The following is a 15,926-nucleotide window of genomic DNA, read 5'->3' on the forward strand; positions in this document are numbered from 1 at the left end:
TGACAACAACCTCATAACTATGCTATGGGGATTCAACAGCAGCAGCCTCTCCTGTCTCCTTTCATTTTGCGCGCCCGCCTCTCGTTTTGTTTTTCCTCTCTTTCAGATCGCTGCTGTTTCAAAGAGCTTCATTCAAATGGAGTGCACAGCTGTCCTGGCCTCTGTGGCAGTCCGACACAGACAAGAGGAAACAACAAAACAACAAAACAGAAAGGATTTCCATCTTTTGATGCCACGGCTGACTTTTACAATCAACACTACAATTCCCCTCACAGCGGGGGGGCAGGAGTGAACGGGGGGATTCAACGACTTGTTGACATGATCAAAGACGGAGGAAGAGCTCGTGTGGAAACGTAAAAGATATGAAATACAGAATGTGATGCTTTCATTTCTGATGCTTTGAACATGAACTGTAAGATGCACGTGCAGACACAGATCTGCTGGTTTCTCTTCTTCTTTCTGGTACTTACGGCATAAGACTGAGTTTCCCTCCTGACTTGACTCCTTCCCTTTTCTGGACGTAGTTGGCTGGAATGGTGCCCTCTCTGCCCACTGTGTTCCTCGCTTTGTACCAGTTGGGATCCTGAAAGAGACAATCACAAAATAAACAAATGGAGGGGTGTTACCGAGTCGTCCAGGAGGTGAGGTGTCCCTCTCTCGACACGCTCAAGAGGTGTAGATGTTGGATGAGTGATCTACAGATTTATACAGGTGGACTCTGTTTCTACTATTCTCAGGTTTGTGTTTGAATGAAATGAATGTTTTTTTTGTTTTATTGTAAAGAACATTTCTCCCATCCATCCACCAATCAATCAATCCATCCATCCATCCACCAATCCATCCATCCATCCATCCACCGAACCATCCATCCACCCACTTATCCACTGATCCATCCATCCATCCATCCATCCATCCATCCATCCATCCACCCACTTATCCACCGATCCATCCATCCATCCATCCATCCATCCGCTCATCCAGTGTAAGTATCTTGGAGTCTTGTTAATGAGTGAGGGTAAGATGGAGCGTGTGATTGACAGGCGGTGTGGTTCAGCGTCTGCAGTAATCCGGACGTTGTATCGCCCCATCGTGGTGAAGAGGGAACTGAGCCTGAAGTGAAAGATCTCGATTTACCGGTCGATCTTCGTTCCAACCCTCACCTGTGGTCATGAGCTTTGTGTAGTGACTATAAGAATAAGATCGCGGATACAAGCGGCCGAAAACAGTTTCCCCTGGAGGGTGTCTGAACTCAGCCTCAGAGAGAGGGTCAGGAGCTCAGACATTCAGGGGGAGCTCGGAGTAGAGCTGCTATTCCTTCAAGTGAAGTGGTTTGAAGAACCTTAGTAAGCTGTACAATGGTCAGTTTCTACATTCCTTTTTTGAATATCTTACCCTGGTGACTCCGATAATGGTGAGTACATCTCCTTTACAGAAAGGCAGGTCCTGTTCGTTGGCGGTCTGGAAGTTGTACTTGGCTACACACTCTGTGCCAGTCGTCCAGGGTACCTACATCACACAGGACAGAGAGAGGAACCAACGTTATTCACAGCGATGTGACACGAGATTCAGGTTTTTTTATGACTTGATTTGATTTTCATTGAAAGGCCAGCGCCGCTCTCTGTCAGTCAGTGCGAGCGCTGCAGCTCCTCATATTTAAAAAGGAATGCAGAAGGTTGCTTTGTGTGTTCGCTGTCAGATCTGCACAGCTGTGTGATCAAAAAACACAGACAGAAGAATGAATGAGATGAAATGAGCGAGCTGAGTACAAAGCAGCAGGTGTGAGTGAGCGAGTATCTCCTTGTTGAAGCTGCTTTATTCCTGACATCACACAATACAGCTGGATGTGTCAGCCTCACTCAATAACACATGATGACTTCAGACGAGTGGAGACGACTGGGACTGGAGGAAACCTCGTCTCTTCACTGTCATTAAAGTGGACAAACATACATTCCACTGTTAAATCTAGTTCTCACCAGCTCTGGCTTTCATCCAAGGTTAACTCCTTTTTTATCTTTTTTTGTGTTTTGTGAGGTCGCTCCAGAAACACCTGAGCGCATGTGGGAAAACCCTCCAGAGAACCTGTGGAGAGGGAATGCGTGTGCATACGGGCGACCAAATAAAATAAGTGGGACAAAACGGATTTGAGCAAACGTAAAGCTCTCACCGCTGCTATGCAGTGACGAGCGCACAGTAAGGGCGCTGTAACACAGTATGGCCGCGGTCACACTGGCCATCCGTTCTCTCTCTTTCTCTCTCTCTCTCTCATAATAACATAAAGAGTGCATGTGTTGTATTACGACGTTATGCACAAGAGGTAATCGTGCTAAGGCACAGTTAGTCCTGTGCAGTGTGACCATGGGCCATGCTGCGCCACGGGAATAGCGCAGCGGGGGGGGGCGGCGGGGGGGGGCAATCGTGCTTGAGTACGGTACGGATGGCCAGTGTGACCGCGCACTAAAACAATGGTTCTGCTGGCTGCGCTTTTCTAGCGGCACGGTTCTGTGTGATCGGGGCCTTTATTCAAGCTTTTATCACGCCTGTCTGGACTACTTCAATGACCTCTATGTTGGCGTTAGTCAGGCGTCCTCTTTCTCGCTTACAGTTGGTCCGAAGTGCTGCAGCTCGTCTTTTAACAGACACAGGAAAGCAGGAGCAGATCTCCGCCTCCCTTCACTGGCTGCCTGATTCATTTTTAAATGTTACTATTTGTTTTTAAATCTGTACGTGGGGCAGAGACACAAATTATTTCAGAGGTTTTGCAGCCCTACAACCCGTCGAGATCACTGAGATCCACAGACCGTTTTTTTTTTTGTTTTTTGGCCTGTCCAAAGTCTGTGCTGAAGACCAGAGGCGCCGTGCTTATTTAGCTAAATTCACCTCTCCCATCAGGTTGGCCCCCCCGCACTGCCTGTTTTTAAATCTAGTCTTAAAACTGATTTTCAAGCCTTGACTTCTAACTCTGAATGAGAGCAGTGTGTTCTCGTGTCCCTGCTCCTTGTGTCTTATTTTGGCCGGGTGGTCAGCCCCCCAGCAGAAGGTCGGTCCATAAAACAGCGCTCTGTGTGCGTTTACATGGACGTGAGGACCCGGGTTATGAACCTCATCCTGGGTTTTTTCAGCTGATGGTTTGATGCCGATGGAGGCACTCTGAGAAGCTTTGACCTCTTGGTCTGAGGTTTGTAACATTACCGACAGGTCACACTGCTGCCCCACAAAATAATTCTGCATCAAGACCGTGATGTGACCTCCAGACCTCCAGAGACTGGATGTGTTAAAGTAGAGACATAATCAATCTAAAGCCAGAAGCTCACTGACCCATGGTGTATTAATGTAGCTGTAAACCACGGCGGGTCAAATACAGTTATCTGACAGGGGGGGGTGATTGAACATGTTAAGGCGCTGCATGATAACGGCCTCGACTCCACACCCGGTACACTTCAACAAACAACCAAACAACGAGCACTATAAACATGTGAGAGGATCATTCATCATCTGGTTCTTCTGATGGACTTTAGTTTGCTCCTTCTTAATATCGGTCTCTGTTCTGTGGCACGAGATGAGTCGGCTAAAATGTTTCCATTATTTTTGAGCGGACAGATGTGCAGAGAAAAGCCTCAGAAACCTTCTTTGATAAAAAGAATACCGCCTCACATTACTGAGATGCTGACTCAGACAGGATAGATATTATCTGAGGTCGGTAAATTGTCCATTAATTTTTTCTACAGAAATGTTGGATTCACACAGGATTAAAAACACAAACGTCCTCCACAGTTATTACAAACGACCAGAGGTCACCTGGTTGGATTTGAATCCTGTTTGAATAAAGCTTTAGATTCTCTGTTAAAAACAAAGAAAACCTTTCGACCAAACATGAACAGAATAAATCGATGCATGATGTTCACTCTCTCGTGTGCAGGGAAACAGAATTATCCGTTTCATGTAAATGAAGTTATGAAAGATTAAAGATATTAAGTCAGATCTCAGCTTTAGTGTGTCGGTGTGATCTGTGAAATGTGACCTCTTCAGAGAGTGTGTCTGACTGTAGTGAAGCACCGGGGTGTGACAGATAAGAACCATCCGGATCAATAAGGACGCGTGCAGGCAGATTATGATGCAGCAGCACAGGAAGTAATCCCACTCTGAAGCCAACATTTGAGAAGCATTAGTTAAACCTCTGAGACAGCCGGCTGAAATGGAACCACCTGATACTTTGATGGATGAGTCCAGAGCAGCTCTGTGCATGAATACATCACTACATGAGCTGAAGTCATGCTCACACTGTGCTGTGTGTGTGTGTGTGTGTGTGTGTGTGTGTTAGTTAACCTTTAGTGCAGAGCTTTTTCCTTCAAAATAAAATCCAGACTTCTCCTAAAGTGAAGCTGCTCCATTGTCCCTTCTGGGCCTCCGTACATGTGTGGTGGTGACTGTGTCTGCAGAGACTCTGTCCTCTGACTGGATTTTACTGTTCTGCTTTGTTCTGGTCGACTCGGGACGTTTCTGGGCGGAGCTGGTGTGTTTCCTCTCAGCCAATGACAGCGCAGCAGGTGAGTTTAGGAGTGGATACAATTCAGTGATTGGACGAGATTCAAAGCGGTGAATATGACGGACGTGGACGTAGCAGCAAAGAAGAGAAAATATAATGAGAGTGAGGAGAAACACCAAGCGGATAAAGCTCGTTCTAAAACGAGGGTGAACCTTGTGTTGTCTTTTACCCGTGGACGTGGAGTTGGTCTACTTCCTGTTGGACAGGAAGGTGACAAACACCGGCGGTTAGCTTGAGCTAGCGAGAGTTAGCTTGCAGTGTAGCTAGTAGCTAGTTATTTTTACAGTCTATGGTAGCTACAAGCAGTAAACGTACACACTACATCCTGCAGGGAGTGAGAGCTTCTAGAGGAGGAGGGGCCATGTTTGAATGTTGTGTTTACAAACATTTCTACTGACTGCACCTTTAATTAAGACGCAGCAGCATGACCTCACACATGACATCACTGCACAATTTAAGTGCAATTGGTCACAAAGATCAAGGTGCGTGTTATTTTTATGTCCTGTGAGGGTAAAGAATCTTAGAAAACAATTCTATACATCCAGTTTCTCCGATGTCATGAGCTTCTGTTTCATATAAAATAAAGACTAAACACATGTTTTCGTTCACTTACATGCATCCCAGACATGGTGAAGGGCAGCGGGCAGCAGGTGTCCTCAGGCAGGAAGCGGTCAGTGTTCAGCTCGTACCATCAGAGCTGCAAAAACAAAAGAGAGGCGTTAAGAAAAGCGGTCCACTCAAAACAGATCGTCTTATCTTCGTCTGTGGAAACAAAATGTTACACATTCTCATAAAAACTACAGATCCATCCTCATTTTTACTCCTTGATTAAATCAAAAGTCAGACGCTGATAAAGACTCAGACAAGATGCTCTACCGGCCGGCTCACATGATTCATGTTTTGGTGTAACACCGATTTGATGCAACGTCTCACACTTATGTAAGTGAATTATTAGAGGGCTGCTGTTTCGGTTAAAGCCAGGTCTTCTGAGCGTCTTCACTGTGCAGCACATTAAAGGTGACCTTGACACAGTGACAGGAGAGGAGAGCCAGGAGGAGATAGAGAGCTGCAGGACGAGAGGAAGGAGGGAGGGGAGGAGAGGGAGGGAAAAAGATGAAGGATGAAAAATATGCCGTTTCTCATTTTTGCACCAAGAAAAGGTCAAAGTGTGTTTTGGTCTGTGCGTCTGGAGGACAAAGCGTGCGGCTGAGAGTGGGTGAGAGATTGTGTTGTGTTGGCATGTGGCTGTGAGAGAGTGTGCCACTCATTTCAATCAGAAGTGTTTCATTTTGTTTAAAGAGTCTCCTGTGATCCTTCAGACTAAATACTACAGTATCTGAATCATCGCCTCCGACAGAAGCCTCCATTCAAAAGCATCTCACTTCCGACCAGCCCGGAGAACAGGAAGTTCAAATGTGAAGGGAGAAGGAGGAAGTGCGCTGACGCATATTTTTCCAGTGCTTTGTGTGAGACAGGGAGGGGCTGCACCCGGTCAGTATCAGCACGGGGATCTGGTCTCTGCCTCGGCCGATCTTAAACCTGCTGACGACTGAGCTGAGGGTTTGTCAAAATGTTTGATACTTTGTGATGCCACGTTTTTAAAATTAAACAATCTCATTAAGTTTATTCCCGTCTGGGAGAGTACTGAAACCTCAAAGAACTACAAATCTTCAGTCACATTTATGGCCAAAGCAGCGGAGCACTGTCTTAGTTGCACAACTGGGTTGGCAATGTTTCGGTACTGAAATATTGCCAATGCATTTGTGCAAATTCAGACACTCAGCAGAAGTTTGCCTGCTTGTTTTTTTCTTATCAAACAACAAATAATCTGATGGTGGTTGTCTAAGACGTGTATTTTTTTTTTGGGTCTTTAATGGAGAGACAGGAAAGTGGATAGAGTTTGAAATCAGGGACAGAGAGAGGGGAATGACATGCAGGAAAGGAGCCACAGGCTGGATTTGAACCCGGGCCGCCTGTCTGGAAGACTACGGCCTCCATTCATGGGGCGCGCGCACTAACCACTGCGCCACCAGCGCCCCAAAGACGTGTATTTTTGTTGCAGTTATCAGGAAAAGGTTTCAATACTGAGAGTAGAGAGTGAACAGTGAAGGACTAAATGGAGAATAGACTTGAGGTTATAGCGCTCTCTGAGACTTCAGACACATTCAGAGGCTGCTGGTTAAAGAGTCCATCAGTATTAACTCATCCACTCACACACATTTATACGCCGCAGACGAAGCAGCGGGAGAAACAAGTGTCTCGCCCAAGGACTCATCGGACATGTGGCTGCAGGAGCCGGGAATCAAACCTCCGACCGACTCTACCCACTGACCCACAACCGCCCCTTTAAAGAAAATGTACCGCAGTGCTTTGACTGATACGGTGGGAAAAAATCAATATATGTAAAAATTTAGATTCTTTTAAAAAGGTTCGTAACTTCAAAAAATATCCTTTTTTGTTTTGCTAATCGGTGCTAAGTGCTAAAGCTAAAGCTAAAGCTAGCATTTTCACTCAGCAGGATACCAAATGGAGCAGCGAGACATTCAGCTCAGTCTCACAGATGACTCAAGTATATAGAGTTAGATCAGTCTCACAAATTCACACAGAAGGATTCACAAATGTATTTCAATACACACACAAATATATACAAATATAATATATATACAAACTGTTGTTTATTGTAACAAGATACAAATGTGTTTTTTAAATATATATGTATATTGTATATTTGTGGATTTCTATTACATATAAACTATAAATATTTGTGTGTGAATCAAATGTTTTATGAAAAGCTACCTTCTCTCTGCTGAGCATTATCCTGTCTCTGAACACTCTGTGTCCTCTCTCCTACAGACGGCCTGGATACTCCCATGCTCCCATGCTCCCTCAGATCTACAGCTTCACAGCCTCATCCTGTGTTGAAACAGGAAGCAGCCTAATTGCAGACCACTGCAGATCTGTAGGCAAACTGACAAGAGCCAAATATATTCAAGGCCAGGCTGCTCGGCTGCTCGGCTGCACCCAGAGGGCACCGGGCTCCTCTCTCCCCTCGCCGTTCTGTACGTCTGTAGTGTTGCTGCTGGAACCGAAGCAGCTCCCCACAGCCACACCAGCTGACCAATAGAGGGAAGACGAGCGAGGGCTATTCTTATCTCACTCCAGAGCTGAGGAATGCCTCGGAGCTCTTCGGAGAGAGCTTCAGCATCACACTCCTCACTTCTCGCTCTCCTTCAGGTCGGTCGAGTGTCTCTGAGTCGAGAGTTTGTCAGCTCGGTGTTCTGTAGTAGACTGAGGAGGAGTCCAAACACTTCCTTTAGGTTCACAGAGAAGAAGAAGAAAACAGATGTAGAGAGCTCAAACACCACCAGGTGCTATGTTTACACGGCTGTGTGAAATACTTGATTCTGATTGGTAAAGAGAAACGGTCTGCTATCCCTCGATTGGATCGCCGCTGTGAAGATCAAACAGATACTTAGAAAGGCGGGAGGTTGGTAGGGACGCGGCTCTTAGCGCAGACTCTGGAGGACTAACTGTGACCTGCTGACCTAAAGTCCATTACTGTTTCTACTTTTAAAACTAAACTCAAAATCTGTTCTTGAATAGTTTTTTTTGTGTGTGTGTGTGTGTGTGTGTGTGTGTGTGTGTGTGTGTGTGTGTGTGTGTGTGTGTGTGTATGATCACTTTTGTGGTAACTGATGTTTGCTTTGTCGTGTGTATGAATTATTAATGACTGTGGAAACACTTTTCTTTATTTTGTTGCTGTGTTTTGATTTTGTTTTTAACCTCAATGTAAAGCACATCGAGCTCATCTGTAATGAAATGTGCTGTAGAAATAAAATTGCTGTTGCTATCACATCAATACACGGAAAGAAGTCTGAATTAATTCAGTGATAAAATGATGAAATAACATTTTAGTTGTTTTTTAAGTCTATAAAAATGAACCTGATTGTAATAAATGTGACTTTTATATCCACTCAATTTAAATCATAAACACACATCTTTGATTTTGACATTACATCATGATGAAATCTGAGCTTTAACCCTCCAGCTGGTTTCTGTTTAAAGTGGATTTGACTTCTTAGGAAAGTGAAAACGACAGACATGATCTGCTGCTCTGTCTTTATGCTTCCTATAGAAGCAGCAGATTAGCGATGCTACACGATGATTAAAGGTATTTTACCTGATGTGCGTGCGTGCATCGATTGGATTCCTGCTTCCAGCTGATATTAACCCACAAGAACACAACCCACCACTCGAACTGCCCCGGGATCTCTCCCCCCCCCCCCCCGCTGAAGGTGCCAACAGCAGCAACGCATGAATGTGCTGTGCTCTCGTCTGTCGTAACACAGCCTTCTGATTTATACTTTAACCGTTATCATGTCGGCTGAGTGCTTTGACACCAACAACCCAAATATAAATAACTACATGCTTCTCCGTGTGTAAAGGTCACATGTCAAAGCATACAGCCTTCAAGTTCAGTGCAGAAAACAGATGTGGCAGTCCCTCTGACTCCGAGTGGTGATGTAGTCATGGCAACACACCAGGAAGTGCCACATCAAACCCTGATGTTACATCACAGCTCCGACCGACCACACTGATGTTATTACTGTTTGTGCTTCATGTGCTGTTTTAATAATAACTACTGTGTTTTACTGTCTCTGCCTGCAGAGATCTTTGAGCTTCATATCCTCGGCTGCAGCTTTGTGCAGAGCGCCGCTTTAATAAAGGAGCTGATGGAGTGAATGCTGGATCTCTAACCCCCCCCCCCCCCCGTGTGCTCAGGTACTTTATATCAGTATGATTGTTTCAGAGCATTAATATTTCACAGCACTCTGCCTCCAAGACAAATTCCTGTGTGTTCATTATAGCTGAAGAATAAAAGCAAACCGCTCCGACATCCTGACGCTCCTGAAGGTTTACCGCTCCGTTAAAAACACAGAACATGACAGTGAGAAACATCACTGAGGCAGATCTGAGCCTTCAGACGTTCAGGCCTTACTTTAAGACTTCTCAAAACTAAACTCAGAGTCAAGGACTCCACCGCCTGAGAGAGCGTCTGGAGAAATGTACTGGGTACACTTTTTAATTTTTTTATTTAAAAGATTTATTTTTGGGCTTTTAATGGAGAGATAGGACAGTGGATAGAGTCGGAAATCAGGGAGAGAGAGAGAGAGAGAGAGAGAGGGGACTGACATGCGGGAAAGGAGCCACAGGTTGGACTTGAACCTGGGCCGCCCGCTTGGAAGACTACAGGACTCAGCCTTTGTACATGGGGCACGCGCACTAACCACTGCGCCACCAGCGCCCCACTTTATGGACATATTAACGGTGTTTCCCACACATGGACGATACCTGGTCAGGCCACCCTAGTATATTTCCGACCTTTTTTTTTTTAAACTTAATTTTTCATTTAGTCACAAAATGACCGCTCACACGACATCTTACATTGCAGCACAAACACACACTGGAGCCCCATCCACCACGCTCAGCTTTTTACTGTTAGTGCAACAGCACACAGTTGATCCGATCTGTACTGAATGTTTTCTTTAGACTAAGTTGGTTAAATTGGAAATTCAATTTTACTGACAAGGACATATTTCAGTTAGGATTAGGAACATCCCCAGATTTTAAATCCTCCTGAGGGAAATTCATTCACCCTGTTCTCCCATCACAGTCGACAAAGAACAGCTCGATATACATCAACCTGTAAACAACATTCCCATTAAAATTCCAACACTGGTTAGTCGAGTTATACCAACACAATAGCAGCATACACAACACTAACTGATTCCACGTCTGAGACAAAGCAGCTGACTGTCGGCTCCGTGAGAGAGAGCAGCTCTTCACTTCGTCGAGTCTGAATTTTTAGCACAACCCTCAGGACTCAAATCAATACTTGTGTTTTTCCATTAGTTTTTCTTTAGCCTTCTCCTACTCAGGTGAACTTTACAGAGCAGAGACTGCAGAAAGTACGTTTAATTCTTATGATTCAGGCTACAGCTGTCGACTATGTGATGTACCATGCAATACACATGACGGGGATTTTTTTATTTTTATCTCAAACCCATACTTTAACTTTTCAGAGATCTGTGGAGCAGTGGGAGAATAACACGTCTGTTCATGTGAATGTGGACAAAGGCGGCATTCGACCTGACCTACAGGTGTCCGGCCTGTTTGTGGTTTCTATGGCCTACATATGGAAATGAGTGTGTACAGATCTCCCTGTGACTGACTGCTCTCCTGTTTGACTGTTCAGCAGCAGCTGGGCGGATGGAGGATGCACAGACCAGATGCACTTCCTTCTACAAGCAATCAATCAAAGAACTACATTCACAGCCATATATACTTACAAATAAAGATGTTTATTTCTTGCCGTCACATAATTCTGACATTAAGGTTTTATTATCATAAAGGCAGAATCAAAAGTGTAGGGCTGCTACGGCTTCCAGACCTCGACTCGGTCTCAGTGAAAGCTCGTTTATGCCACAGCTTCCTGGCATATGGAAATGTGACCTACTGGCTGCATGCAAATACACTGCACTGTACGAGCTCACAGAAACAGTCACAGTGCTGCAGGCTCTGCAAAGTGGACAGCATGAAACTGTCAACAAATGACTCGTGGCTGCGTCACATTTCCCCATATGTAAAGTTCATGACAGCAAGGCTGTCTGCGACTGTAAATCAGGAGCACATGAGGCGGTGTTAATGGCACACACACCGTGAATAAATGTGAAACCTTTTGATGGGAAATATGCAAATAACAGACTCGTGATGACAGTGAGGTAATACCTTCAGTTAGTGTCTGTCACTGCTGCAGACAACAAGCTGATTCAGTGATGTTCATACTGTGAGATTTGACTTCCAGTAACAAGTTCATGTTGTAATAAGAGACATTTAACTCAACTAAAGGCCCTGACACACCAAGCAGACGGCAAAGAACTAGAGGCCAAAAAGTTGCACTTGAACACACCGCAAAGACTACAGCCGACGGCCAACCACCACGTACGTTCTGCACATGAGAGGAAATAACTCTCCATGCCAGCAGGGGGCGGTAGTCCTTTGTTATGATACGAGAAGACCATTTTCACACCGCTGTCGGTCACCACTCGTATTATAGGTCGTCTACTAATGGAGAATAATGTCTGATAAAACGTTCAAAATGGCGCTGGCGTTGTCAGTTCTTTTAGGTCTTTTAGTGGAAAAAAGAAAAGAAGAGGAGGAGGAGACAAATAAGGAGAAACCGCACTAATGGGTGAAAGCATGGATACTACAGAGACATGCTCAAGGAGCTTTACTGAACCTGAATCATCAAAGTTGCCACACACGGCGAGGCAGCCTCTCTTCATGGTCATCTATGTATTTATTTGTGTGAGGAACCAGGAAGTGGACTTCAATTAGTGCAAACTCAGATAATGTTCCCCCAGATGGAAGCTGTACCACCAGAAGTTTAATAAGCCTCAGTGTCCTCGTGTCCTTTTCATGTGGTTGAGCAGCCGACCCCCCCACCGACCAGATCCAGGACTGACCCGAGGTCACTCAGGTAGCTACAGGAGAATCTCGAACTGTTGATAAGAGAGAGTCAGAAGCTAGCCTCTGTAGTTGTTATGGTGTACATTTCTCTTCATCGAGATCGTTGGCTCTTCTGATAGAAGAGGTTGCCGACCCCTGCACTAAACTCTGGAGGACAATTTAAATCGATTTGACAAAATTTATATTGCAATTCATTTTTTTTTTCTTTTACACCACTAGAGGGCGCGTTCTGCTTTTGGCTTCTGTTGTTGGACCTCAGTGTCTGAAGACGATGGGCGTACAAACACCGAGTGATAAGTGAAGATTTGAAGAGTTGTTTTAAAGAAAGGTGTAGCAGCAGGGTGAGCAGAAAACAAACAAACAAACACAGTGTGCAAATGTTGCAAGAGACTAAAGTACAACACAGCAACCAAGGAGGAGACGCTCCATCCAAACAGCCGGCTTAATTTAAAACACCGCCCGCTCCATCATCTGTAAGCCGGGCTAACGACTGTTGACGGCGGCGAGCTTCATATCAACGGTTGAGTAAAATACCTACAAACTGAAACGACAGCGTTATTTGAAATGTGAACATAATGTGAACATTAAAACGAGGATTGACGCTAATAAATGAACGCTCGAGGAACTTTCCCATGTAGTTACTTTAATAATGCAGCAAGGCCCCGTGTCCACCTAGCGGTTTTTCTGAGCGCCAGCTTCTATTTTTCAATAGTCTTCAGAATAGAAAGCGTTCTCAGCAAAAAGCGGCCGCATGGAGAAAAAGCGCAGCGCCCATCGTCATTTTTTCCGCGCTTGACGCCTTTTTTGTGTTGGGCTACTTTTCAGAAAGGCGCTCTTTTCCAAATCTATGAAATCTCTCGTAGTTTTGCCTCCTACAGATCGTGTCTTGCACCCACATCCTCTTCACTCCGTGTCTGATCAGGAAATAAACGATCTCAAATTAAAAATAAATGCAGTAAAAAAGTAACAGAGCAGTGTCAGTCATACAGCGGCCTTCGTCAACAGACTGTTGTCATGGAGACAGGACGAACACGCAGTGCGGTAAAAACCGCTCGGTGGAGACGGGGCCTGACTCTGTAAGTAAATGCAGCGAGTTGCTAATTTTCAGTTATGAGTGGAGCGTGTGTTTACATCACTACTGACTGAACTTCACTGAAGCTCAGTTTGAGCTCATGACAGAGACGGCTGAGCGACCAGAAGCGAGGAAACTGCTCCAAACAGGTGCATGAAGGGGACACTCAGACCTCAAGTCGAGAGAGCTGGAGGAGAAGATCAGGGAGCAAAAGAAAGTGAAGAAGAGACGCTGGCTCACTCAATCATGACCACTGTGTGCGTCTGCCACATGAAACACTTTCAGACATCTTCACCTTCAGCTGTGGTGCTGCTGCTTCCACCGCTACAGAAACTCTCCTCTTCCTTCTCCAGCAGAATGAAATGAAAGGCTCATGGGGTCCATGTGGTTGTGGTTTGTTTTGTGGCATTTCAAATCTAAAAAAAACTGCCCGTCTAAATCTCAGACTTCTAGCATCGACAGGCAGCTGGGATACGATTCAAGTGCCTTGCTCAAGAGCAGCACAGAACGCAAGATTACCTTGACGCTCCTTTCACATATATTGTTCTTGAGTTCCCAACATTGTCAAAAAGGAGGGCTACACTAGTTTGGAAAAAGTTAAATTGCGATGGGCGCTGCTGGCCTGGTGAAGGTTTGCACGCCCTCTCTCTCTCTCTCTCTCTGATTTCTGACTCTATCCACTGTCCTCTCTCAACTGGAGGAAAATAGTCCAGTATATGACTCGATTCATTCATCAGTCAATTAGCACTTAATTTGAGTTGCTTTGTATTACATTGATCAGTTCTCTTTCACCAGCAGAGGGCGCTATATGGATTACAACAATTATTATCTCCCTCCAGAGTGTCGAGCGGTGATGCACGGACATGCTCAGTTATTTTCCACTCGAGTGACCATCTTGTCTTCATTAAATATCTTTTATCTGGTTGACTGTATCGATCTAAGAAAGATATAGGCCACCGTGTCAGGTTTTTTTCTCCCCGATATCAATTTCAGTATCGGCGCCAAAAACCTCATATCGGTCGGGCCTTAGCCTTTATACAAAATTAACCAGAAACAGTCACCATTACTCAAGACTCCTCCTCCTGCACACCATTTCCAGCCCCCCTCCCCTTCCCCAAACTTAACCTAACAGAGTAACTTCAGTTGTGAGCGCGTATGTGACACTAATAATCTCCCACTGTGAGGTGCATGCATGACAGTCAGAAAGCTTCAGGACCTGAAAGGTGTCTGGAAAATGTCCAGAGTTCAGGTGTGAGAGGAACCAAATAAAGATTCACGAGATGTCTCAGAATATGAACTTCAAACTGAAGTGATGACTGAATGTCACACTCGTTTCCCCCCTGCTCCTCCTGACACACGAGGTAATGAAACATAATGAAAGAGTCTGACATCGTTAGATATACAACATTTGTCACAGACGTCCAAACGTGACCAGGAACCAAAACAAAGAGCCGGGTGGGCCGAGTGGAAGCCGAGCTGAGCGGGAGAGGAAAGAAAAAGAAATCACATCTTTTCTTTTTGCAGCAGAGCCAAGGAGTCATGTGCGTGTCTAATCCACGGGCGTCATCCCCTATTTTTATCTGACTGAATGAAAAATAGAGCAGCGTGACAGAGAAACGTCTCCCCCCCCCCCCACCCCCCCTTTGACAAAAAGACAGACAGGCGGCCCCCACTGCCCCCTTTTCTCTGACGTAACACGTGACGGGCCGGGACTCACCACTGATGAGAGCTTACAAAAACAGAGAGACAGGAAGTGGAAGAAAGAAAGGAAGAGGGAGAGAGAAGCCCCCCCCCCCCCCCCCCCCCGCCCCGCTCAGGCTCAGGCGGCTGCTGGATGGGAGAAAGCCGAGGGGAGGAAGGGGTAGTGGTGACAGCTTATTGTTAGAGCTCTGTGTGCTGTGGTTCCAGTCTCGGCACACACTCACAGAGGCCCCGGCTATTTCTATCCTCTCCACATCCACGCAGGCGGGGGCGGGCTGCCGTCGTTTTCATCGAGACCGCCCGCCGTGCAGGGGCCGGCCGCTTATATCTGAACTGTCTTTGGTGCTGCTTACAGGATGCTGTTTTTATTATCTCACCAACAGAGACATCTTTCAATCCACCACGAGCTAGTTAGCACGAGCACAATTACATTTTCATCAAGTTGTTGTGAGGCAGTTTAAACGAGCTCAGAGAAGCCGGGGTTATCTTCACAGGCAGAAGACGACGACCTTTTGGTAGCTGCAGAAAACGTTTTTAAGAAAATGTTTTTTACAGGCTGAGGAGAAGTCAAATTCACTGTGTGAAAAAAAGAAATACGACTGAACTGAAGAAACGTAGAAGTGAGTCACTGGGTCAAAAAATGTAGAAAAACCAGGTGCTCTTAGTGGAATAGCTAATGAGAGGCCTGAGACACTTTGATGGCATATAAAAATCCTTTATGTGTCAGGGATTGAACTGAACTTTATCTTTTCAAAATAAAGCGCCCACTTAATACACAAAATAATTCATTGAAATCATTTAAGTTCCTCAGCTTGCTATCAATGTAGTCTAACTTGGGAGAGAAGGTGGTACAAACACAAAGAAAACATCTGAAAATCATTTTATAATCAGAAGTCTTCAGCAGCTTCAGGAGCTCATTGTTAACACAATAACCCGATACTGAAGCAGAAACTTGATCAGCTGTTGATTTGATAACTGTTGATATCAGAAAGTATTTTTCACCTATGAGAATAATCAACAACATGAGAAAGTCTAAATCTGAAATCACCACGTTCACTATCACGCCCCGGATCATCTCAG

The 15,926-nt window shown here is 45.2% G+C and overlaps 1 protein-coding gene across 1 annotated transcript in view; it reads right to left on the reverse strand.

Annotated features, from left to right (window-relative positions):
• The window catches only part of LOC132979398 (tyrosine-protein kinase CSK), a 48,943-nt gene that overhangs the window by 17,267 nt on the left and 15,750 nt on the right, over positions 1-15,926 (reverse strand). Inside the window, exons 2-4 of the mRNA XM_061045159.1 lie at positions 5,157-5,240; positions 1,393-1,506; positions 471-583 (exon numbers count right to left, since the gene is read on the reverse strand). Coding sequence (XP_060901142.1) covers positions 471-583; positions 1,393-1,506; positions 5,157-5,171 — 242 coding nt within the window. The 5' untranslated portion in view covers positions 5,172-5,240. The remainder of the gene's footprint in view (positions 1-470; positions 584-1,392; positions 1,507-5,156; positions 5,241-15,926) is intronic.

The sequence above is a fragment of the Labrus mixtus genome, chromosome 1 (genome assembly GCF_963584025.1).
Source record: "Labrus mixtus chromosome 1, fLabMix1.1, whole genome shotgun sequence".
Lineage (NCBI taxonomy): Eukaryota > Metazoa > Chordata > Actinopteri > Labriformes > Labridae > Labrus > Labrus mixtus.